Here is a 20,942-nt window from a genome sequence, read left to right on the forward strand (position 1 = left end):
GAGGAGGGCGTGAAATTGAATGACATTTAGATTTCAGTGCTGAAGCTGACGTGTACCTATCTTCCACTACTGGATGGTAGCAACAGTAGATGATGGCAGTCGACAACAGCCAATTGCGCTCACTTATTCGAAACATGACGTCACACCATTGCGCGGAGCAGAATTTTGCTGTAGACAGTAGCGAGCCAGAGTGTGAAAACAAAGCTAATATCCCCCTTGAAAACATCATTTGTAGATGGGGATGAAACGGGTTTTAAGGTGAAATCCATGCGACCACGGCACAATAGCCCAGAACATTTTATTGACTGTGGCACTTCCGGCCGTGAAAGACACTTTGTTCCAACCACCTTTGTTAGTAGACTGTAAAATCTGCTCAGGACAGACAAAACTTTGAAGCTGGGGTAATGTGCAGCTTAGATATATGTGACAGAGGTCATTTTTGACACCCTAGTGGTGACAAGAGCCACTCATATTTATTTTATTTAATGAAAGTTTTTTTCTGGAACTGTTTTGGGCACACCGCATTCCATTCTCCTTACATCAAGTACTCTCCATTAAGCTTGGACTGCCATAAAGTTGAGAGAGTGCACCTTTCATAAAAACAAGGCATGACATCTCTAAGCAGTTACCTACAGTATTCTTTTTCACACAACGTCAGATGGTTGACCACTCTCACAAATACAGAGTGTAGGATGGTTCATAGAACAATATTTACTTTGCTATGTGTAAGCTGTAATGTGAACAGCACAATCATTCTGTAATAGGTTGTTCCCTGTACCAACAAATGAGAAGTTATACGAAAGAAGTAAATGGTTGACCAATATCCAGACACAATTGTTAATCAACCTTATGTAAATTTCACATCACTTTTTTTGTCTGCTTTTAGGACTGTCTCACACTGTAAACTTTGTGCCTCACACATGTTCACCATACTTAAGTGCAAGGTTCAAGTTATCTTTTAACATGTTACGTTTCCCACTGGTTTCACTTGTTTTAACTGTTCTAATGTTGGTTTAATTTAACTCTCTCTAACTTGCCTATTTTGTTTTCTGAATAAGTTAAGAGACTACATGGAAGATTAATATTATACCACTGACTACACATGCTGTAAGTATGTTTCAAAAACTGACAAAGTTTCTACTGTTCCAATTTATTTCGTACTTTGTTATGTTACAAAGTTGGTGTTTCTTTTGTTATCTATCAATAATCAACACGTGGTGTGTCCAAAATCGGTTCAGCTAAAAGATTCAAGAAACAAATTAAATTTAACATAAGCAACTTTTGTTGAAGCTCACATATCAACAATGACCTCCATCACAAAACCAAAGTCTTATGGTGTGCTAATTCTCCTCCTTTGTTGGCTGCTGTTATTATTGTTGTTATTTTTAAGTATCCCTTTCTAAGGTTGTTACTCTCAGCTGCTGTCATAAACTTTTGTGGTTCGTGCAGAATAGCATGAAAATAATTGCTGCCCACTCTAGCCATAATTACTGCCTCTTTATCTAGCACTTATATAATTTCCCACTCATTCAATAAATGGGTATATCTGTGTGAACAACTACAATAAACAGTGGATATAAGCCAGCAGTCGAGTACACAGAAATTTTGCGGTGATACGAGTGCAATGTGCCAGTGTCGGTCACTGCTGCACCTACCCTGGAACATTACAGGAGTTTGAGTTAGTAAAAACTTCATTATACCCAAACCAGTTTTAGGGACGATTTGCCAACACAATGGGATTTTATCCATTTCCTTATTGGTACACACCACATTTTCTCAAATGGCACTTCATATCAAGGGTGCCTATTTGTAAGGTGACTACTTAGGAAATGTGTGGCATGGCAGCTGGTGCCAGCCTACAAGTCCATAGGTCTGGGGTTTAATAACCATCAGTACTAAGACTATTCCTGTCACTTGTCACTCTTTCACACATGGTGCCAGCCTACAAGTCCATAGGTCTGGGGTTTAATAACCAGTCAGTACTAAGACTATTCCTGTCACTTGTCACTCTTTCACACATGGTGACAACTTGTCCAAGTGAAAACTGCGGAGTCACGGTGTGCTTTGTACCCCATATTGAACTGTAGGATTCCTCCTAACAGGTCGGATAATTCGGGAAGGTGAGTGAGTACCATCTTTCACAGGATTGTGTCTCATAAAGCACTGTGTGGTTCTAATTAGAGCACAGGTGCATGCACAAACCCTGTGGCATTCACCCTACTACAGCGAGCAAGAGAGAGGCTAAATAAACTTCACACAGCTCAGCAGAAGTTGCCAAATGTGACAAACATTACCATGAAATATGACAAGGCTGCCTTGTGACTCATATGGTCATGCCAATAGTACTCGTTCATGAGCAGATCACAACACTGCCATGTACGCAGGCTCTGTGCATTTCCTGCACTCACCACTACACCTTGCACTATGTCATTGGGGAGCTGACTGCCACATTTCCTCAGTGTTGTGCGTCTGCTGGGTCACAGTCGGCAAGTCTCACCCATATAACAGTGAATGAGGCAGTTCTCCAGCTCAAATCAACACAGGCATCAATAGTGACTATAATTCTATTTTATTTCTAAAACATCACCATTATGCCAGAAAATTCTGTAGCAAAAGAAGTTTATGTGAATATTATTTGGAGTGATATGAAGCCGTAGATAGCAATGGTGGTGCTTGGAACTCTAAATGTGTTTCAGCGAGACAGTGCACCAGCCCACATGACCCGTTTGGTACAAAACCGTACGTCTGGCAATTGCGATACATTTTGGTCTTAGGAGTATAGGTCTCCAAACACCCAAAATTTAAATTTCTTGGGTTATACGTATGGAGCATAGTTGACATGGGCTCCAACAAATTGCAACATCCTAATGTAATGTAATTGACAACCATCATTACGACAGCACTGTGACACAGACTAAGATATCTACCATCAGGCAAGTGTGAACTTCAGATTGATATCAGATGCCATTATTTGAGGTAAAGGGGCTACATTGCATCACTGTGCTCTACTGAGATCGCAGCATGGGTACTGTGGACAAAGGATTTTTGAAAACATTGAGTTTACAATATTTCACTAATAAAATTATATTTACAGAAACAAAAATTTTGCCAGACATTTGTGAAGCACCGTGTACTTGGGCACAGTAATTTGAAAATACTGCAGTAGCTCAAAACTGTACTTGCAATGTCGGCCTGAAAATTGTACACAACATTAACACAACTCACCATATCGAGGTTCAGCCTGTCATTATCTGGCTTTTCTCTGACACCACCACGGATTTCAGAGTTGTCCGTTCCACGTTCTAGCAGGTTCGAAATGTCAGCAGTCGGGATCATCCACGCATCTCTTTCCTGAGGCACATTATCCTTTCTGACAGTTCTGTCACCACAATCTTCTTTCTTCTCATCTGCCTTCTCCACCCACTCTTCTTCGTCATCATCCTCAACGTCACTGTCCTGTCAGAAACCATAAAACTGGTATCAATAATTTAGTAAATATATGTCAATGAGTTCAGTCCCAGTAGAGAAAACTGTCCACAAAAGTGAAAAATTCAGGCCTGAACTGCAAACTATTAGACGGCAGTCCAGCAAACAATTATTAGAGTGTTAGCCAATGTTCACTGAGTTAGAGTAGACCAGTGTTCAGAACTTTTGCCACAGTGCCACATATGTTCATCACCCAAAAATAAGTATTTATTTTGTACATTATTTTAGTAAATGATTATTAATAATTTCTTATTGTGTTGTCCATCATAAAAGCTAAGACGATAATCTGGGAAGCAAGAGAAAGAGTTATCCATTTCCTGAATGGATAACTCATTCTGCAAAAACATTTCTTACAGAAAGCAAATGGGTTTGACAAAGTACTGCAACAAATGGGATTTGGAACATTTTCTTTGTCCACCCACATTTTACTTATTTCCCTTCCATTTTTACCATCTGAGGACCATGTGATAATGTCAATTCCTTCTCATCTGCTGTCTTCTACTCTTCCAATATTCTCTCACATTTCTACCATGTCTGTTTTTTAATTCTTCAGATTGCTTCACACTTGTTGCCTTACTACTTCCTTCTGAAAATATCTCTTTCTCTTGCTTCTTTGGCTTCTATGTTGAGTACTTCTAAATCTGTTTTAATTCCTCTCATTCAGCCTGTTGTTCTTTTCCCAGAGATACTTGCAGCGTGTTTTGTCAGCAAATTGCAATTTATCTCGCATAAATGTCAAAAACTGCAGACTATGCTGAAGCAGAGTGGCTCAAATGTCTCAACAGTATGGATAACTGTACTGTAGGTGCAACCACAAGCAGGAGTATCTGTGGAGAGGCCAGGCAAATTTGTGAGCCTAACAGGAGAATGTCGTCAACACGAAAAACAAAACTCTCATTATAGGGATTGGAGGGTGGAATGTTAGATCCCTCAACCCAGTAGGAAGGTCACAGAATTTAAAAAGAGAAATGGATAGGTTGAAGTCAGATGTAGCGGCAATTAGTGAAATGTGATGGTAGGAAGAACAAGACTTCTGCTCAGGTGAGTACAGGGTTAGAAATACAGATTCAAATAGGGGTAGTGAGGAATTGGCATAATAATGAATAAAAAAAACTAGGAATGTGGGTAGACTACTATGAACAGCATAGTGAACACATTTTTGAAGCCAAGATAGACGGAAAGCCAACATTTACCACAGACGTACAAATGTATATGCAAACCAACTAAGCAGGTGCAAAAAACGGAAGAACGTACGATGAGATAAAGAAAAGTATTTGGATAGTTAAGAAAAATGAAAATTTCATTGTGATGAGTGACTGAAATTTGAAGATGGGGAATGGAAGAGAAAGAAAAATAGTAAAAGAGTATGGACTGGGGTGAAGGAATGGAAGAGGGAGCTTCCAGGTAGAATTTTGCTCAGAGCATAAGTTTATTACTGCACTTGGCTTAAAAATCATGAAAGGAAGTTGTCTATGTGGAAGAGACCAGGGGGTGCTGGAAGGTTTCAGATTGACTACAAAACCATGAAGCCAGTGACTTTGAAACCAGATTTTTAAATGTTCCTACAGGCAGACCACAAATTACTGGCCACGAACTTCAAGTTAAAACTGGAATTATGTCAAAAATTAGGAAATTATGGAAATAGGATGTTAGGCAATGACTCACTGAAACAGAAGAAGGGAATACAACAGATGACAAATGGGTAGCTTTCAGAGATGAGAGATTGAAGACAGCAGAGGATCAAAAAGGTAAAAAGACAAGGTCTAGTATATATCTTGGATAACATGGAAGATATTGAATTTAACTGATAAAAGGAGAAAATTTAAAAATGCAGCAAATGAAGCGAGCAAAAGAGAATGGAAACATCTAAAAAATAAGATTGGCAGAAAGTGCAAAATGGCTAAGCAGGAACGGCTAGAGAACAAATGTAAAGTTGCAGAAGTATATAAAACTAGGATAATAGTAGATATCACCTACAGAAAAATTAAAGAGGCATTTCAAGGAAAGAGAAGCAACTGTTTGAATATCAAGAGCTCAGATGGACAACCAGTACAATCAAAGAAGGAGAAGCTGACAAAGGAAAGGAATATATAGATGAACTATACAGCAGAAATGAGATTGAAGGTAATATTATAAAAAGGGAATATGACACGGATGAAAATGAGATGGGAGCTATGATGCTGCAAGAAGGATTTGATAGAGCACTGAATAACTCAAGGCTAACAAGGCTCTTGGAGTACACAACAATCCCTGACAAGTATCAAGATACTTCAGAGAGCCAGTCATGACAAAATTATTCCATCTGGTGTACAAGACATGTGAAGCAGGTAAAATTCCCTCAGAGTTAAAGAAAAACATAATAATTCCAATTAAAAAGAAAGCAGGTGCTCACAGGTGTATATAATGCTGAACTACCAGTTTTACAAAACAGACATCAATTCCGGAATGAAGCACTGGCAGAAGTAAAGCTATGTGGACGGATCTTGAGTTCTGTTCAGGTAGCTCAGCTGCTAGAGCATTTGCCTGCAAATGGCAAATGGCCTGGGTTCTAGTCCCAGTCCAGCAAAATGTTTTAATCTGCCAGGAAGTTTCACTGGCATGAATTATTTACAAAAGAATGAGAAACACTTGTTCCAGAAAAATGAAGGAAAATGTGAGGCAATAATGATCCTGCAATCTACAAGGGTCGGTCAAAAAGTAATGCCTCCCATTTTTTTTCTACTTAAAGAAATTAAGTTAAGTGAAAAATTTGAATTTGGCGCCATTCCTCAAACCTTCTTCTGCAATCCACTGCAGTAGTAACTTTCTGTGTCAACAGGTGGCAGCACAGCAGAAGTTTGTAAGATGGCCGACATCGATGTTCGTTTGAGACAGCGTTGTGTGATTGAATTCTTGAATGCAGAAGGTGAAACGCCCATACGCATTCATGAAAGACTGAAGAAGGTGTATGGTGTTGTGACAGTGGATGTCAGCACTGTTAGACGAAGGGTTCGTCGTTGTAAGGAAGCTGAAGGGCAAACACCGTTGACTGACGAAAAGCGGAGCGGCAGGCCGGTGAGTGCAGTGACTCCACACAACATTCAGCAAGTTGATGACATCATTCGTGGTGACCGTCGGGTGACTGCAGATGAAGTGTGTCGCATTATTTCTCTTAGTAAAGGCAGTGTGATCACGATTATTAAACAATTGGGGTACTCAAAAGTTTGTGCACGGTGGGTTCCAAGAATGTTAACCGATCAGAATAAAGAGGCAAGGAAAACAATAGCCTCCCAACACTTGCAGCGCTTCCATTTGGAGGGAGATGAGTTTCTGAAAAAAATTGTGACCGGGGATGAAACATGGGTGCATTTTTTTGAACCCGAATCAAAGAGGCAGTCAATGGAGTGGCGTCACACAAGCTCGCCGAGGAAGAAAAAATTCAAAACCGTGCGATCGGCAGGGAAAGTTATGGCAACAGTTTTCTGGGATACAGAGGGTGTGATTCTGGTTGATTTTTTGGAGCAGGGATGCACAATAAATTCTGTTCAATACGTCACAACCCTCAACAAACTTAAAGCACGTCTTCAGCGAGTTCGCCCAACAAAATCAATGGCAGATGTTCTTCTTTTGCATGACAATGCAAGACCACACACCAGTCGTCACACCTCTGACGAGATTGTCAAAATTGGATGGGAAGTTTTGCCTCATCCCCCATACAGCCCTGACCTGGCACCATCAGACTTCCATCTGTTCGGGCCACTAAAAGAAGCTCATCGTGGGATTCATTTTGAAGATGAGGAGGCCGTCAAAACATCCGTGCGTCAATGGCTTAGGAAGCAGAGCTGTGATTTTTACCGTGCTGGGATACATGCCCTTGTTCAAAGATGGACCAAAACTGTAGAGATGGGCGGAGATTACATTGAAAAATGACAAAATGATCCTCAATGTTGTGGTTTTCAACCTATGTAATTGCATTTAAATTTCCTGACAATTAAACGTAGAAAAAAAAATAGGAGGCATTACTTTTTGACTGACCCTCGTATCTTAGAAGCTAGGTTAAAGGAAGGCAAATCAATGTTTATAGTACTTGCAGACTCAGAGAAAGCTTTTGAGAATGTTGACTGGAATTTTAAAAATTCTGAAGGCATAGGGGACAAAATGCAGGGAGTGAAAGATTGTATACAGCTTGTCCAGAAACCAAACTGCAGTTATAATTGTTGAATGTCATTAAAAAGAAGCAGTAGTTGAGAAGGGCGTGAGACACAGTTTTAGCCTATCCCCGATAATATTCAATCTGTATAGTGAGCAAGCAGTAAAGGAAACCAAGGAGAAATTTGGAAATGGAATTAAAGTGTAAGGAAAAGAAATAAAAACTATCAGGTTTGCTGATCACATTGTAATTCTGCCAGAGAGACTTTGAAGAGCAATGGAATGGGTATTGTCTTGGAAATAGGTTATAACAGAAGCGTCAACTAAAATGAAATGAGGGTAATGGAATGTTGTCTAATTAAATCACATGGTGCTGAGAGAATTATACTAGGAAATGAGATATTAAAATTAGTAGATGAATTTTGTTATTTGGGCAGTATAATAACTGATAACAGCCAAAGTGAAGAGGATATAAAATGCTGACTGGCTACAACAAGGAAAGCATTTCTAAAAAAGAGGAATTCGTTAATTTTGAATGTAAATTTAAATGTTAGGAAGTCTTTTCTGAAAGCATTTGTCTGCAGTGTTATCGTGAATGGAACTGCAATGTGGACTGTTCAGACAAGAAAAAAACCGAAGCTATTGAAGTGTGGTGCTATAGAAGAATGCTGGAGACTAGATGGATAGATATTGTAATTAATGAAGAGGTACTGAACAAAATTGGGGAGACAAGAACTTTGTGACACTAATTGATTAGAAGACAGTATCAGTTGATAGGAGACTTTCTAAGATATTAAGGAATGGTCAGTTTAGAGTATTAAAGGGAAGTGTCTGGGGTAAAAACTGTAAAGGCAGACCACGGAATGAATACAGTAAACAAGTTCAAATGGATATAGGTTGCAGCAGTTTTTCAGAGATGATGAGGTATGCAGAGGATAAAGCAGCATGGAGAGCTGCATCAAATTAGTCTTCAGACTGAAGACCATAACAACAAATGTCAAAATAATATCATCCTTCTTTTCCTTGTTGTTTCTGTTATTTGTTTTCTGTGTTCTCGTACATTTCATCACTACTTCATGATGGCTTCTGTGCTTCTTACTGCATCTGAAATTTTCCTTGACAGTCTTCTTCTTAGTATTTCTGGCTAGGCATTTGCTTACATAATGCATTCTGGTTTCACTACTGTGTTGTAATGCATTATTTTTGCATTTCTTGATATGCACTTCTCTATGTGAATAAATCATATTATTCCACATGCTCTCTCCAGCGGTGTGTATGCCCTTTTTACTTATTTATTTATTTATGCATTTCTCTTGCCTGGGAAGATCAGGGGCTTCGGAACCTCCCTTACATCAAAATTTCTATACTGTAAGCTACGATTTTCATAAGACATGAGCGGTAGTTAAATAATGATGATGACAATAAAAAATGAGTCTACAGAATTTACGAAACTTTATTCTTATTAGTACTGTGTTAAGGAATTTCCTTATTACATCTTTGTCGAACATGAGCAAATGATATTTAACACAAATGTTTGGCAGCGCTACAGAAGGAATCAATGTGGAGAAGAATCCGATGGGCCAGAGGAAGTGGCAAAACTGGGGGAGATTAGCAGATGGGATGGAAAGAAGAAAACAGGAAAAGAATAGGACACGGAAAGTATGACTCATTTACAATGTGACAGAGACTGGTTCCCCTAGGACAGAAGGCAGACAGATGGGATGCTCCAAGAGGTAGACTATGCTGAGTACAAGAGACAGAAGGTATAACAGATAAAGATTTTGTCTGCTCTCGAACTCAGAGCGGTTTCGCATAACACACGGGTTCTGTGTACCTTGTTCCAGAGTTTTATGGATGAAATGGAAAGTGAGACGAAGAACAGTTTTGTTTAATCCAAAGGCACAACCAAGATGCCAGCCTTATCTGTTCTGTTATTGCAAAACTTAGTTTTATGACCAAATTTTACATTTTAGATGTCACTGTTAGATCTCATCACCTTTCTGAGTATGGTACCACTGTTCAGGTCACAATTTAGCTTCCACAATGTGTGAATGGAGCGAAATACGATGTTTAATCACAATTAATGGTTGTGTATAGCAGAAAGAAGTCTTATGTGTAGAAGGATAAGCCAAATGTGAAGTCAAAAAGTGAATCATAGTTTTAGTGTCACAAATTAGTTCTAATACCATTACTGTATTTTCCTCATGAATAACAGCAGGTACGTAAATATTCATATTTTAGTATATTTACAACATTTATGTATCAATATAATAATATAAATGGCTAAGCAGGGATGGCTAGAGGACAAATGTAAGGATGTAGAGGCTTATCTCACTAGGGGTAAGATAGATACTGCCTACAGGAAAATTAAAGAGACCTTTGGAGATAAGAGAACCACATGTATGAACATCAAGAGCTCAGATGGAAACCCAGTTCTAAGCAAAGAAGGGAAAGCAGAAAGGTGGAAGGAGTATATAGAGAGTCTATACAAGGGCGATGCACTTGAGGACAATATTATGGAAATGGAAGAGGATGTAGATGAAGATGAAATGGGAGATACGATACTGCGTGAAGAGTTTGACAGAGCACTGAAGGACCTGAGTCGAAACAAGGCCCCCGGAGTAGACAACATTCCATTGGAACTACTGACTGCCTTGGGAGAGCCAGTCCTGACAAAACTCTACCATCTGGTGAGCAAGATGTATGAAACAGGCGAAATACCCTCAGACTTCAAGAAGAATATAATAATTCCAATCCCAAAGAAAGCAGGTGTTGACAGATGTGAAAATTACCGAACAATCAGTTTAATAAGCCACAGCTGCAAAGTACTAACACGAATTCTTTACAGACGAATGGAAAAACTAGTAGAAGCCGACCTCGGGGAAGATCAGTTTGGATTCTGTAGAAACACTGGAACACGTGAGGCAATACTGACCTTACGACTTATCTTAGAAGAAAGATTAAGGAAAGGCAAACCTACGTTTCTAGCATTTGTAGACTTAGAGAAAGCTTTTGACAATGTTGACTGGAATATTCTCTTTCAAATTCTAAAGGTGGCAGGGGTAAAATACAGGGAGCGAAAGGCTATTTACAACTTGTACAGAAACCAGATGGCAGTTGTAAGAGTTGAGGGACATGAAAGGGAAGCAGTGGTTGGGAAGGGAGTAAGACAGGGTTGTAGCCTCTCCCCGATGTTGTTCAATCTCTATATTGAGCAAGAAGTAAAGGAAACAAAAGAAAAGTTCGGAGTAGGTATTAAAATCCATGGAGAAGAAATAAAAACTTTGAGGTTCGCCGATGACATTGTAATTCTGTCAGAGACAGCAAAGGACTTGGAAGAGCAGTTGAACGGAATGGATGGTGTCTTGAAGGGAGGATATAAGATGAACATCAACAAAAGCAAAACGAGGATAATGGAATGTAGTCGAGTTAAGTCGGGTGATGCTGAGGGTATTAGATTAGGAAATGAGACACTTAAAGTAGTAAAGGAGTTTTGCTATTTGGGGAGCAAAATAACTGATGATGGTCGAAGTAGAGATGATATAAAATGTAGACTGGCAATGGCAAGGAAAGCGTTTCTGAAGAAGAGAAATTTGTTAACATCGAGTATAGATTTAAGTGTCAGGAAGTTATTTCTGAAAGTATTTGTATGGAGTGTAGCCATGTATGGAAGTGAAACATGGACGGTAAATAGTTTGGACAAGAAGAGAATAGAAGCTTTTGAAATGTGGTGCTACAGAAGAATGCTGAAGATTAGATGGGTAGATCACATAACTAATGAGGAAGTATTGAATAGGATTGGGGAGAAGAGAAGTTTGTGGCACAACTTGACCAGAAGAAGGTATCGGTTGGTAGGACATGTTCTGAGGCATCAAGGGATCACCAATTTAGTATTGGAGGGCAGCGTGGAGGGTAAAAATCATAGGGGGAGACCAAGAGATGAATACACTAAGCAGATTCAGAAGGATGTAGGTTGCAGTAGGTACTGGGAGATGAAGAAGCTTGCACAGGATAGAGTAGCATGGAGAGCTGCATCAAACCAGTCTCAGGACTGAAGACCACAACAACATACATCGATCAGCCAGAACTATATGACCAACAAGTTATTATCGATATAAACTAGTCCAAGTGCTACCAGCATCACTTGGCGAGAAATTACTGCTAGTCAGACACGCACAGTGCCCACGTAGTACCATTGAGCGTGCCGTCCATGCGTAGAATGGGGAAGACGTACAATCTAAATAAGTTTGATCGAGGGCGGATTGTGATGGAACTGCGCGACTTGCCGGGTGTTCGAGGAATGCTGTGGCAAGTATCTTCAACATACGGCAAAACTGAGGAGAAACCACGTCCACGTGTCGAGGGGTTGGATGGCCACTTCTCGTTACAGATGCCGAACATCATAGGCTGGGCAGATTGGTAGAGCAGGACAGGCAGTAAACTGTGCTGCAGCTAACATCAGGCTTTAATGATGGGTCGAATACAAGTGTGTCCAAACACACAGAGCTCCGAATACTCCTAACGACGGGGCTCCACAGTCGACAACCCGAGCGTGTGCCAACGTTAACACCGGGACATCGGCAACTACAACCGAAATGGGCACGTGTCCATCTGCACTGGACTTGCGCAATGGCAAAGCATTGCACAATTTGACGAGTCCTTAATACCTTCTCGATCCTGCCCATGGGAGCGCACGAATCCGTCGTCTTCGAGGGGAATACCACCTCGACACTTATTCTGTGGGGCGGGGAGAAGCTGGTGGCTAGTGGCGCTCTGAAGAATATTCACATGAGCATCCGTGGGTCCAATGGAGCCCGTGCAAGGCACATGATGGCCAAGGAGTATCCCACACTGGTTGCAGATCACATACCCCTTCACGATGATCACTTTTCGCAATGACAGTGGCATTTTTCAACAAGATAATGTACCGTGCCACATGGCCAGGAGTGTGGTGGAGCGGTTCAAGGAACGAAGTGATGAGCTCCAATTGACGTGCTGGCCTCCCAAATTGCCAGATCAGAGCCCAACTGAACCCACCTGGGATGGACTGAATGTGGCGTCAGAGCTCATGGGCCCCCCCCTCCCTGTAATTTACGGGAATTAGACGACGTGTGTGTGTGTGTGTGTGTGTGTGTGTGTGTGTGTGTGTGTGGGTGGGTGGGTGGGTGTGTGGGTGTGTGGGTGCGCGCGCAGATATGGTGCTGACACCCTCCAGCGACCTTCCGAGGCCTCACTGCTTTCGTACCGTGATGTGTCACCGATGTTATCTACACGAAAGGTGGACATAGCGACTATTAAAATGGTCATAATTTTCTGGCTGATTAGTGTATTTGTGCCCTGGGGAAAATCAGTCTGAGTTCCAGAGAAATGTAGTAACATATGATGCAATACTAACTCTATCACTTAGCTTACAAGAAAGACTGAACAAATGCAAACGTACATATATAGTATTTATAGATTTAGAGAAAGACTTTGACAATGCTGACAGAAAAACTCTCTTTGAAAATCTGAAGGAAAAGAGATAAAATTCGTGGACAGATTATTTACAACCTGAACAGAAACCAGACTGCAGTTACAAGAGTTGAAAGGCATGACACTGGGAGCAAAGAGACGAGAAGGCAGGATAATAGGGTTGTAGACTATACCCCACCTTATTCATTCTGTACGCTGAGCAAGCTATGAAAGAAACCGAGGATAAATTTGAAAAAATTAAAACTTTGAGGTTCAACCGTACACACTGTAATTCTATCAGAGATGGCACACGAACCTGGATAGTGAGTTGAACAGAGTACATCGTCTCGTGAAAACACGTTGTAAGATGAATGTCAACAAAACCAAAACAAGATCAAGGAGTTGAAGTTGAATTAAATCAAATGATGCTTAGTGAATTACATTAGCAAATGAAATCCTGAAAATAGAAGACGAGTTTAGCTACCAAAATAACCTCTGATTTTTCATCTCAATGTGGGAAAGCATACTTCAGCTGGTCGACAGGCACAGGTCGGCACAGGTACGCTCGAGCGTGTCGAACATCGTCGTCACTCGAGACAGCAAAAGCCTGAAAAATAGGGCAGTAGTGGAGCACAATTTCAATGAGGAACAGGGGATGACATTTGATGAGATGCTAATATTTACCAGTACGTCCAGTTTCTGGAACACTATTTGTGAGAAATTCTCAACTACTGCTTCCCTTTAATGTACTTCGACCATTATAATTACAGTTCGGTTTCTGTACAATGTTTGAAACTATGTCCAAGGGCTAGTTGATTGAGAGAGACAACAGTTTTCCTCTTAGCAGAAGATGGAATCCTGTATTATCCTACATCAAAGCACAACACTCTTCAGTGTGGCTGGCCCGAGTGTTTGAGAATAGTGTTTGATTACGATACATCATTGGTGACGGCACCTACTGTGGGTAAAATCACAAACCTAGTCTCGGGGGCAGAACCTGTGGTTGGCACTGCATGCAGTGTGTATGGCAAGGAGTCCACATACACCAACGGTTTTCAGTCCCGGCATCAGTTTTCGGCAGGACTCGGCACTAGCACCTCTCCTGAAGATGATGGACGAATGGATCACCATTACACCTCGCTGTGTTGATTTTAGGATCTGGCAGCAAACCCAAGTGTTCTGAAAGCCTACCTATCAGCAGTACAGCTGTTTCGCCTCGTGTGCTGTATCAATGTAACTCGCATGAGCCCTCAAACTTGTCATGCGAACAAAAAGACTGATAACTGCTTTAATTTGTCTTTTGTATCATAAACTATTAACAGTTCCCAAATCATAGTCCAACTTGGACTCAGAGAGGTACCTGATAATCTATTGCAGTTATGTTAGTAGTCACTGGTACTGTTCAAGAAGGCTGAACAGATGATCTGAAGTGAAAGCAGTTTGCCATTACTCCTTTTAAGTAATATAGATGTTTAGTTACAGTAAAAATTATGTTAGAATCACCATACTGCTGTCTCTTGTCTGCTGTACAATAATAAACTGCAGTTACATTACATTGCTTGATGAGTCTCTAGTTCCAAGTTCAGGTGATGTTATGAGAACTAAACTGAAATTCGAAACAGTCCACAACACAAGTATCAAAAAAAATATTAACATTGTACCCAGGGAAGTATAATTTAAGATATATACATAAATATATAAATAAAATAATATTTAAATGAAGACTGAGCAAATATGGGTAAAGACCGCCATTAACAATTTTTTACTCATAAACTAAGAAAATCATCTTCTATATACAGGGTTATTCAGAAGTCCACCAACAAACTTTCAGACTAGTATGGACCAAAACATGAAAAAAATTCCAGTAAACACAGGCTCTAAAATGCATGCCTTGAGAGTTGTTCAACAGAAGAGATGTGTCTCAGAGTAACAAAGGCAAACAAGTACTCACAGCTCTTATGGTACACATTTTCAAAACCACGTTTACTACTTTTTTTTTGGTTTGAAAGTTTGTTGGCGGAGTTCTGGTTCAGTCTGTAGAACCATTGTATATATACATAAAATATAAAAAAAAATTAAACAATAAATAAATAAAAAACTCCAAGAAACATGGACATTATATAGCCATAGTTTTCACTGGCAAAGTGTACAACAGTTGTAAACCTACCTCATTCCACATCATAGCGCGAGGTCACGATAACTAATAAATAAATAACAGAAATAACTAATACTGAAACTAAGGAAAATCCAGGATGGAATGCAACAATATTATGAAAAGAAAAGTTGCTACTCACCAGACAGCGAAGATGCTGAGTTGCAGATAGACACAACAAAAAGACTATCACAAATAAAGCTTTCAGCCAGTAAGGCATTTGTCAAAAATAGATGACAGACACACACACTCACGCAAACGTAACTCACACACACGACTGCAGTCTCAGGCAACTGAACCCCCACTGCGAGGAGCAGCAAAAATGCATGATGGGAGTGGCGACTGGGTGGGAATAGGAGGAGGCTGGGGTGGGGAGGGGAAGGGATAGTATGGTAGGGGTGGCAGGTAGTATAGTGCTGCAGGTTAGGTGGAGGGCGGGAGAGGGGGGAGGGGGTAGTAGCAGAAAAGGAGAGAAATAAAATGACTGGGTGTGAAGGTGGAATGACAGCTGTATAATGCTGGAATGGGAACTGGGAAGGGGCTGGTGGGAGAGGTCAGTGACTAATGAAGGTTGAAGACAGGAGGGTTATGGGAACATAGGATGTATTGCAAGGAAAGTCCCCACCTGCGCAAGTCAGAAAAAGCTGGTGTTGGTGGGAAGGGTCCATATGGCACAGGCTGTGAAGCAGTCACTGAAATGAAGGATATCATGTTTGGCAGCGTGCTCAGCAACAGGGTGGTATACTTGTTTCTGGACCGCAGTTTGTCGGTGGCCATTCATGCTGACAGGCAGCCTGTTAGTTGTCACACACACATACAATGCAGCACAGTGATTGCAGCTTAGCTTGTAGCTCACATTAATGGTTTTACAGGTAGCCCTGCCTTTGATGGGATAGGTGATTTTTGTGACGAGACTAGACTAGTGGTGGTGAAAGGATGTATGGGACAGGTCTTGCATCTAGGTCTATTACAGGGGTATGAGCCATGAGGTAAGGGGCTGGGAGCAGGGGTTGTGTAAGGATGGACGGCGGACTACCACTGTGGGAGGGTTGGGAAGGATGGTGGGTAGGACGTTTCTCGTTTCACAGGGCACGACGAGAGGTAATCGAAACCCTGGTGGAGAATGTAATTCAGTTGCTCCAGTCGTGGGTGGTACTGAGTTATGAGGCGAATGCTCCTCTGTGGTCGAACAGTGGGACTTTGGGAGGGGCTGGGAGACAGGAAGATAAGGCACAGGAGATTTGTCTTTGTACAAAGTTGGGAGAATAATTACGGTCTGTGAAAGCTTCAGTGAGACCCTCAGTATATTTCGAGAGGGACTGCTCTTCGCTGCAGATGCGATGACCACAAGTGACTGGGCTGTACGGACGGGACTTCTTATTATGGAATGGGTGGCAGCTGTCGAAGTCGAGTATTGCTGGTGGTCAGTAGGTTTGATACGGACGGAGGTACTGATGTAGCCATCTATGAGGTGGAGGTAAACATCTAGGAAGGTGGCTTGTTGGGTTGAGTAGGACAGGTGAAGCAAATGGGAAAGAAGTTGTTGAGCTTCTGGAGGAATGTGGACAGGGTCTCCTCATCCTCGATCCAGATTGCAAAGATGTCATCAATGAATCTGAACCAGGTGAGGGGTTTAGGATTCTGCGTGCTTACGAAGAATTCCTCTAGATGGTCCATGAATAGGTTGGCATAGGATGGTGCCATGTGGGTGCCCATATCCGTACTGTGGATTTGTTTGTAGGTAATGCCTTCAAAGGAGAAAAAATTGTGAGTGAGGATATAGTTGGTCATGGCCGCCAGGAAGGAGGTGGTTGGTTTGCAATCCGTCGGGCATTGGGAAAGGTTGTGTTCAATAGCGGTAAGGTCATGGGCATAAGGAATGTTGGTGTAAAGGGTGGTGGCATCAATAGTGATGAGCAGGGCACTGTGTGGTAAAGGGACAGGAACTGTCAGTGGAGGAAATGGTTGGTATCTTTTAGATAGGAGGGTAGGCTCCGGGTAACAGGTTGAAGGTGTTGGTCTATGAGAGCAGAGATTCTCTCAGTGGAGGCACAGTAACTGACCACAAAGAGGCATCCTAGGAGGTTAGGTTTATGGACTTTAGGAAGTGGGGAGTGGTAGGTGACTCAGCATCTCTGCTATATAGTGAATAGAACTTTCCTTTTCATAATATTTTTAATACTGAAACTACAACATAATCTTGAGAATACACCCTCTTTATACTAACTAAATACAAAAGCAGCAAGACTGCTGACACTACTGAGGGAATATTTGCTGACAGATTACAGAAAGAGCGAATAATCTCCAGCTACACCTATATATACATCTATACTCCACAAGCCACTAAGTGTGTGGCAGAGGGTACTTTGTACATCACTGTCACTGCCCTGTTTTCCTGTTCCAGCTGCAAATGGTCCGCATTAAGAACCAATTAGTTTTACGTGATCATTCCACATTAAATCATACCATATGCTTACCCTTAGACATCTTATGGACATGGCTGCTAGCAGTGACTGTTCTGCAGTTGTGTCGACATACAAAAATGGATCTTTTTGCCTATTTATGGAAGTTATGTTGGCAGTCAATTGCCACTCCCCCCATGGAGCATTGATACTCTGCAGATCTTCCTGCATTTTGCTACATTTACTAGCACTGTGATTCTCTGAATACAATAGCATCATCCATGAAACACCTCATGGAACTTCTGATGTTATCCACTAGACATTTATAGTGAAAAGTTCTGTAACATTCCCTTGGGACACGCCAGAAGCTACTTTTGTGCCTGAAGATTTTTCTCTTTTGAGAATGACATAGAAATGTTTCTCTCTTTGGAAAATGAGACAGAAAGACAGTGTTCTGGTTGCCAGAAATTCTTCAATCTAACCACATAATTGCTTTGATATTCTGTACACTCGTATTTTGTCCATTACATGGCAGTGTGGAACTGTATCGAAAGCCTTATAGAAGTCCAGGAATATGGCAACTTCTGGGAGCCTGTATCTAATGCTTTCTTGGTCTCATGGACACACAGAAACTGGACAAGTGAGCACCTGAGACAATTTCAATACACAACTCGATCTAAATGTTTAATGAAGAACCCATAAACCTACACTTTTGACCCTGTTACTTGTTATTTCAGTTTTGCTAATAATATTTGGTTTTGAACAGACAATTAAGACATTCAGTTAATAATTTGAATAGTTTATTTCATTTTGTAATTAATTATAGAGATAGGTAAAATTGGTAACGTCTGATACAAATACGATGTACTCAGCGTTCTACTGTCTACAAAGAGCAAATTTTAAATTTGTCTTGTATTGTAACACTAATACGAAAACCAAAAATTTATTTTATATGCCAATTGATGTCATTGAAAACATGAAGACATCTGATAAATCTCAAGACAGATGTGAACTGTCATGAAAGAAAATCATATGAGAAAAAACATATATTTTTATCAGAGACGTCAAAATAAATTGTAAAACACTCTAATGATAGTAAATTCAGATGAAAATATTAAATAATTTGTCACAAGATGTCTGTTACAAAATTGTCTGGGTGTGATAAAATGTTGTAATAACTGTTTCTACATAGTAAGAAATGCATTAATTGTTGAAAGATTGTAAATGTGATCACAGCTGTGATCGCATGGCCCAGCACTGTTTTAATCTTTGTCTCGGTTATTGTTTCTCTTTCAGCTGCAAAACCTCATCCCCTACCTATGTTTGGTTTCAATATTGTTGACAAAACAACAGAAGCTGCTAGCAGCATGTGGCTTTAGAAAGTATTGTATTTCTTTTCTATGATTACGAAGAGAGCTATTTGGCAGACATTATAGACTATACAATGATTGTTTATTTCCTTTTTTCATCTGTTGTCAGCTTGGAGACAACCACTGGTAGGTCAAAACACGGAATTGGGAAAGGTTTGTGTGATTGTGTCACAGCAAATAAAATAAAAATAAAATAAAATAAAAAACTACAACTGTCCAACACTGAGTGGAAGTCAGCATACAAAGCAGCCATACTGTCAGGACCAATTATACTGTCAATTGAAATGCAGTTCCAATTCACATTATCAATGAAACAGTTGCAAGAAGCAGACAGAAAGAAAACCTACCGAACTGGAACTCTCTGACTGGTGCTTTTTCTTCTTTGCCTTCTTCTTTTTCTCCTTCTTCTTCTTTTCCTTCTTCTTTTTCGACTTTTTATGTTTGTCAGACTTGCTGGACTCCCTCACTCGACTCTCGACTGACGGTGCCATCCACTTGTCGTCGCCCCGCTGCCTCCTCCTCTCCTCCTCCAACTTCTTCTGGTAAAACTCTGCCTCTGCCTAGTTACACAAACAAAGATTTTGCATTTCATGTTGTTTACTTATTTAAAAGGTTTTAGTTATTGGCATAAAGCTATTCCTACAAATGTTATAATAGAGCCTCACACACACACGCACACACCCAAACTGCTGTAACCAGCTGTGCATGTAAGAAGTGGCAGTGCATCTGAAGAGCACACCATAACTTCTGTAGTCCTAAATGGCTAAAAGAATCACCACAAGTGCATGCACAAAGAATGCCATAATGTTGTATCTTATGGGACTCTGCATCGCACTGCCGAATACAAACCGAGATGTGGCAGTATGGAGTATCTTCACAGACAAGAGGGGGGAGAAGTGAAAGAGATATTTTAAATACATTTCATTTCATCCAACCCTCGAATGGGTGAACTGATTTTCACAACACGAGCAGATGCACAACGTACTTTGTACACATGTAAAGAATAGCTGTCTTTATATTTCCACAATAAACATGTATGAGCAAATTCACTGTTTAATCTTAGTTTAAGTCAACAATGATAAAATAAACTTATATTATATAGGCTAAATCTCTGTTTAATTAAACAATAAGAAAATAAACTTTCATTGTATCACTCTGTTGCTATGTACAAGCATTACCATACTGCACTGACTCACTTGGAGCATTAAACAGTGCAGTTGCATCAGATCCCAGCCAAACACTTGTGTGATTACTACTGTATTGTAGACATCTGCCTCATTGTGGGACTGTGCTGCTAGCTCAGATTATGGGGCATTTTCTTGCACGGACTGTAAATGTTGTCCTCACCTAGCTTGCTGTTTATTTTATATACTGTTGCTCACTAGAATTTATGTCAATACAAGTTACCATGGTGTTAACTGAAGCAACAATGAGGCAATAGGTACGGGCTCACAATTGTAAAAGAACAATGGAACAGTACAAGGCAATTGGTGCACTTTACACATTAGTGCACCTGCTCGAGGGTTAAATAGGCAGTCAAACTGTACCTTTTAAATTTTGCACCTACACACTTAAAATTACTCAGAGCAGGCTGTTCCAGCTTGAGCACCCACCTTGTGCAGCCGCCAGCTACCTACGAGATTGCTGACGAGCATTGGTGGCTAAGCAGCTCACGCGTGCCCAGAATGCAGTACAGTAGGGTCACATCGAGGGTAATTCGTATTACAAGGACTAACTGTAAAATAGCTTCTGACTGGCTATTGCCAACATTAATTATTCACATAATTACCACAAATTCGATTATCGTCTGTTGTACCGTGTCATCAGTTTCTTTACGACTTCATTAAAAAATGGTGTTTCAGTCAGTTGCTCACAGCATCCTTGAGCTCACTGTCAGTTGAAATGCTGAGTACTCAACAGGTTCTCCATTTTGGGTAAGAGGTGAAAATTGAT

The 20,942-nt window shown here is 40.6% G+C and overlaps 1 protein-coding gene across 1 annotated transcript in view; it reads right to left on the reverse strand.

Annotated features, from left to right (window-relative positions):
• Positions 1-20,942, reverse strand: part of LOC124717243 (CWF19-like protein 2) — a 186,068-nt gene that overhangs the window by 149,151 nt on the left and 15,975 nt on the right. The window contains exons 2-3 of the mRNA XM_047244045.1: positions 19,337-19,549; positions 3,226-3,456 (exon numbers count right to left, since the gene is read on the reverse strand). Coding sequence (XP_047100001.1) covers positions 3,226-3,456; positions 19,337-19,549 — 444 coding nt within the window. The remainder of the gene's footprint in view (positions 1-3,225; positions 3,457-19,336; positions 19,550-20,942) is intronic.

Source organism: Schistocerca piceifrons, chromosome 9 (genome assembly GCF_021461385.2).
Source record: "Schistocerca piceifrons isolate TAMUIC-IGC-003096 chromosome 9, iqSchPice1.1, whole genome shotgun sequence".
NCBI lineage: Eukaryota > Metazoa > Arthropoda > Insecta > Orthoptera > Acrididae > Schistocerca > Schistocerca piceifrons.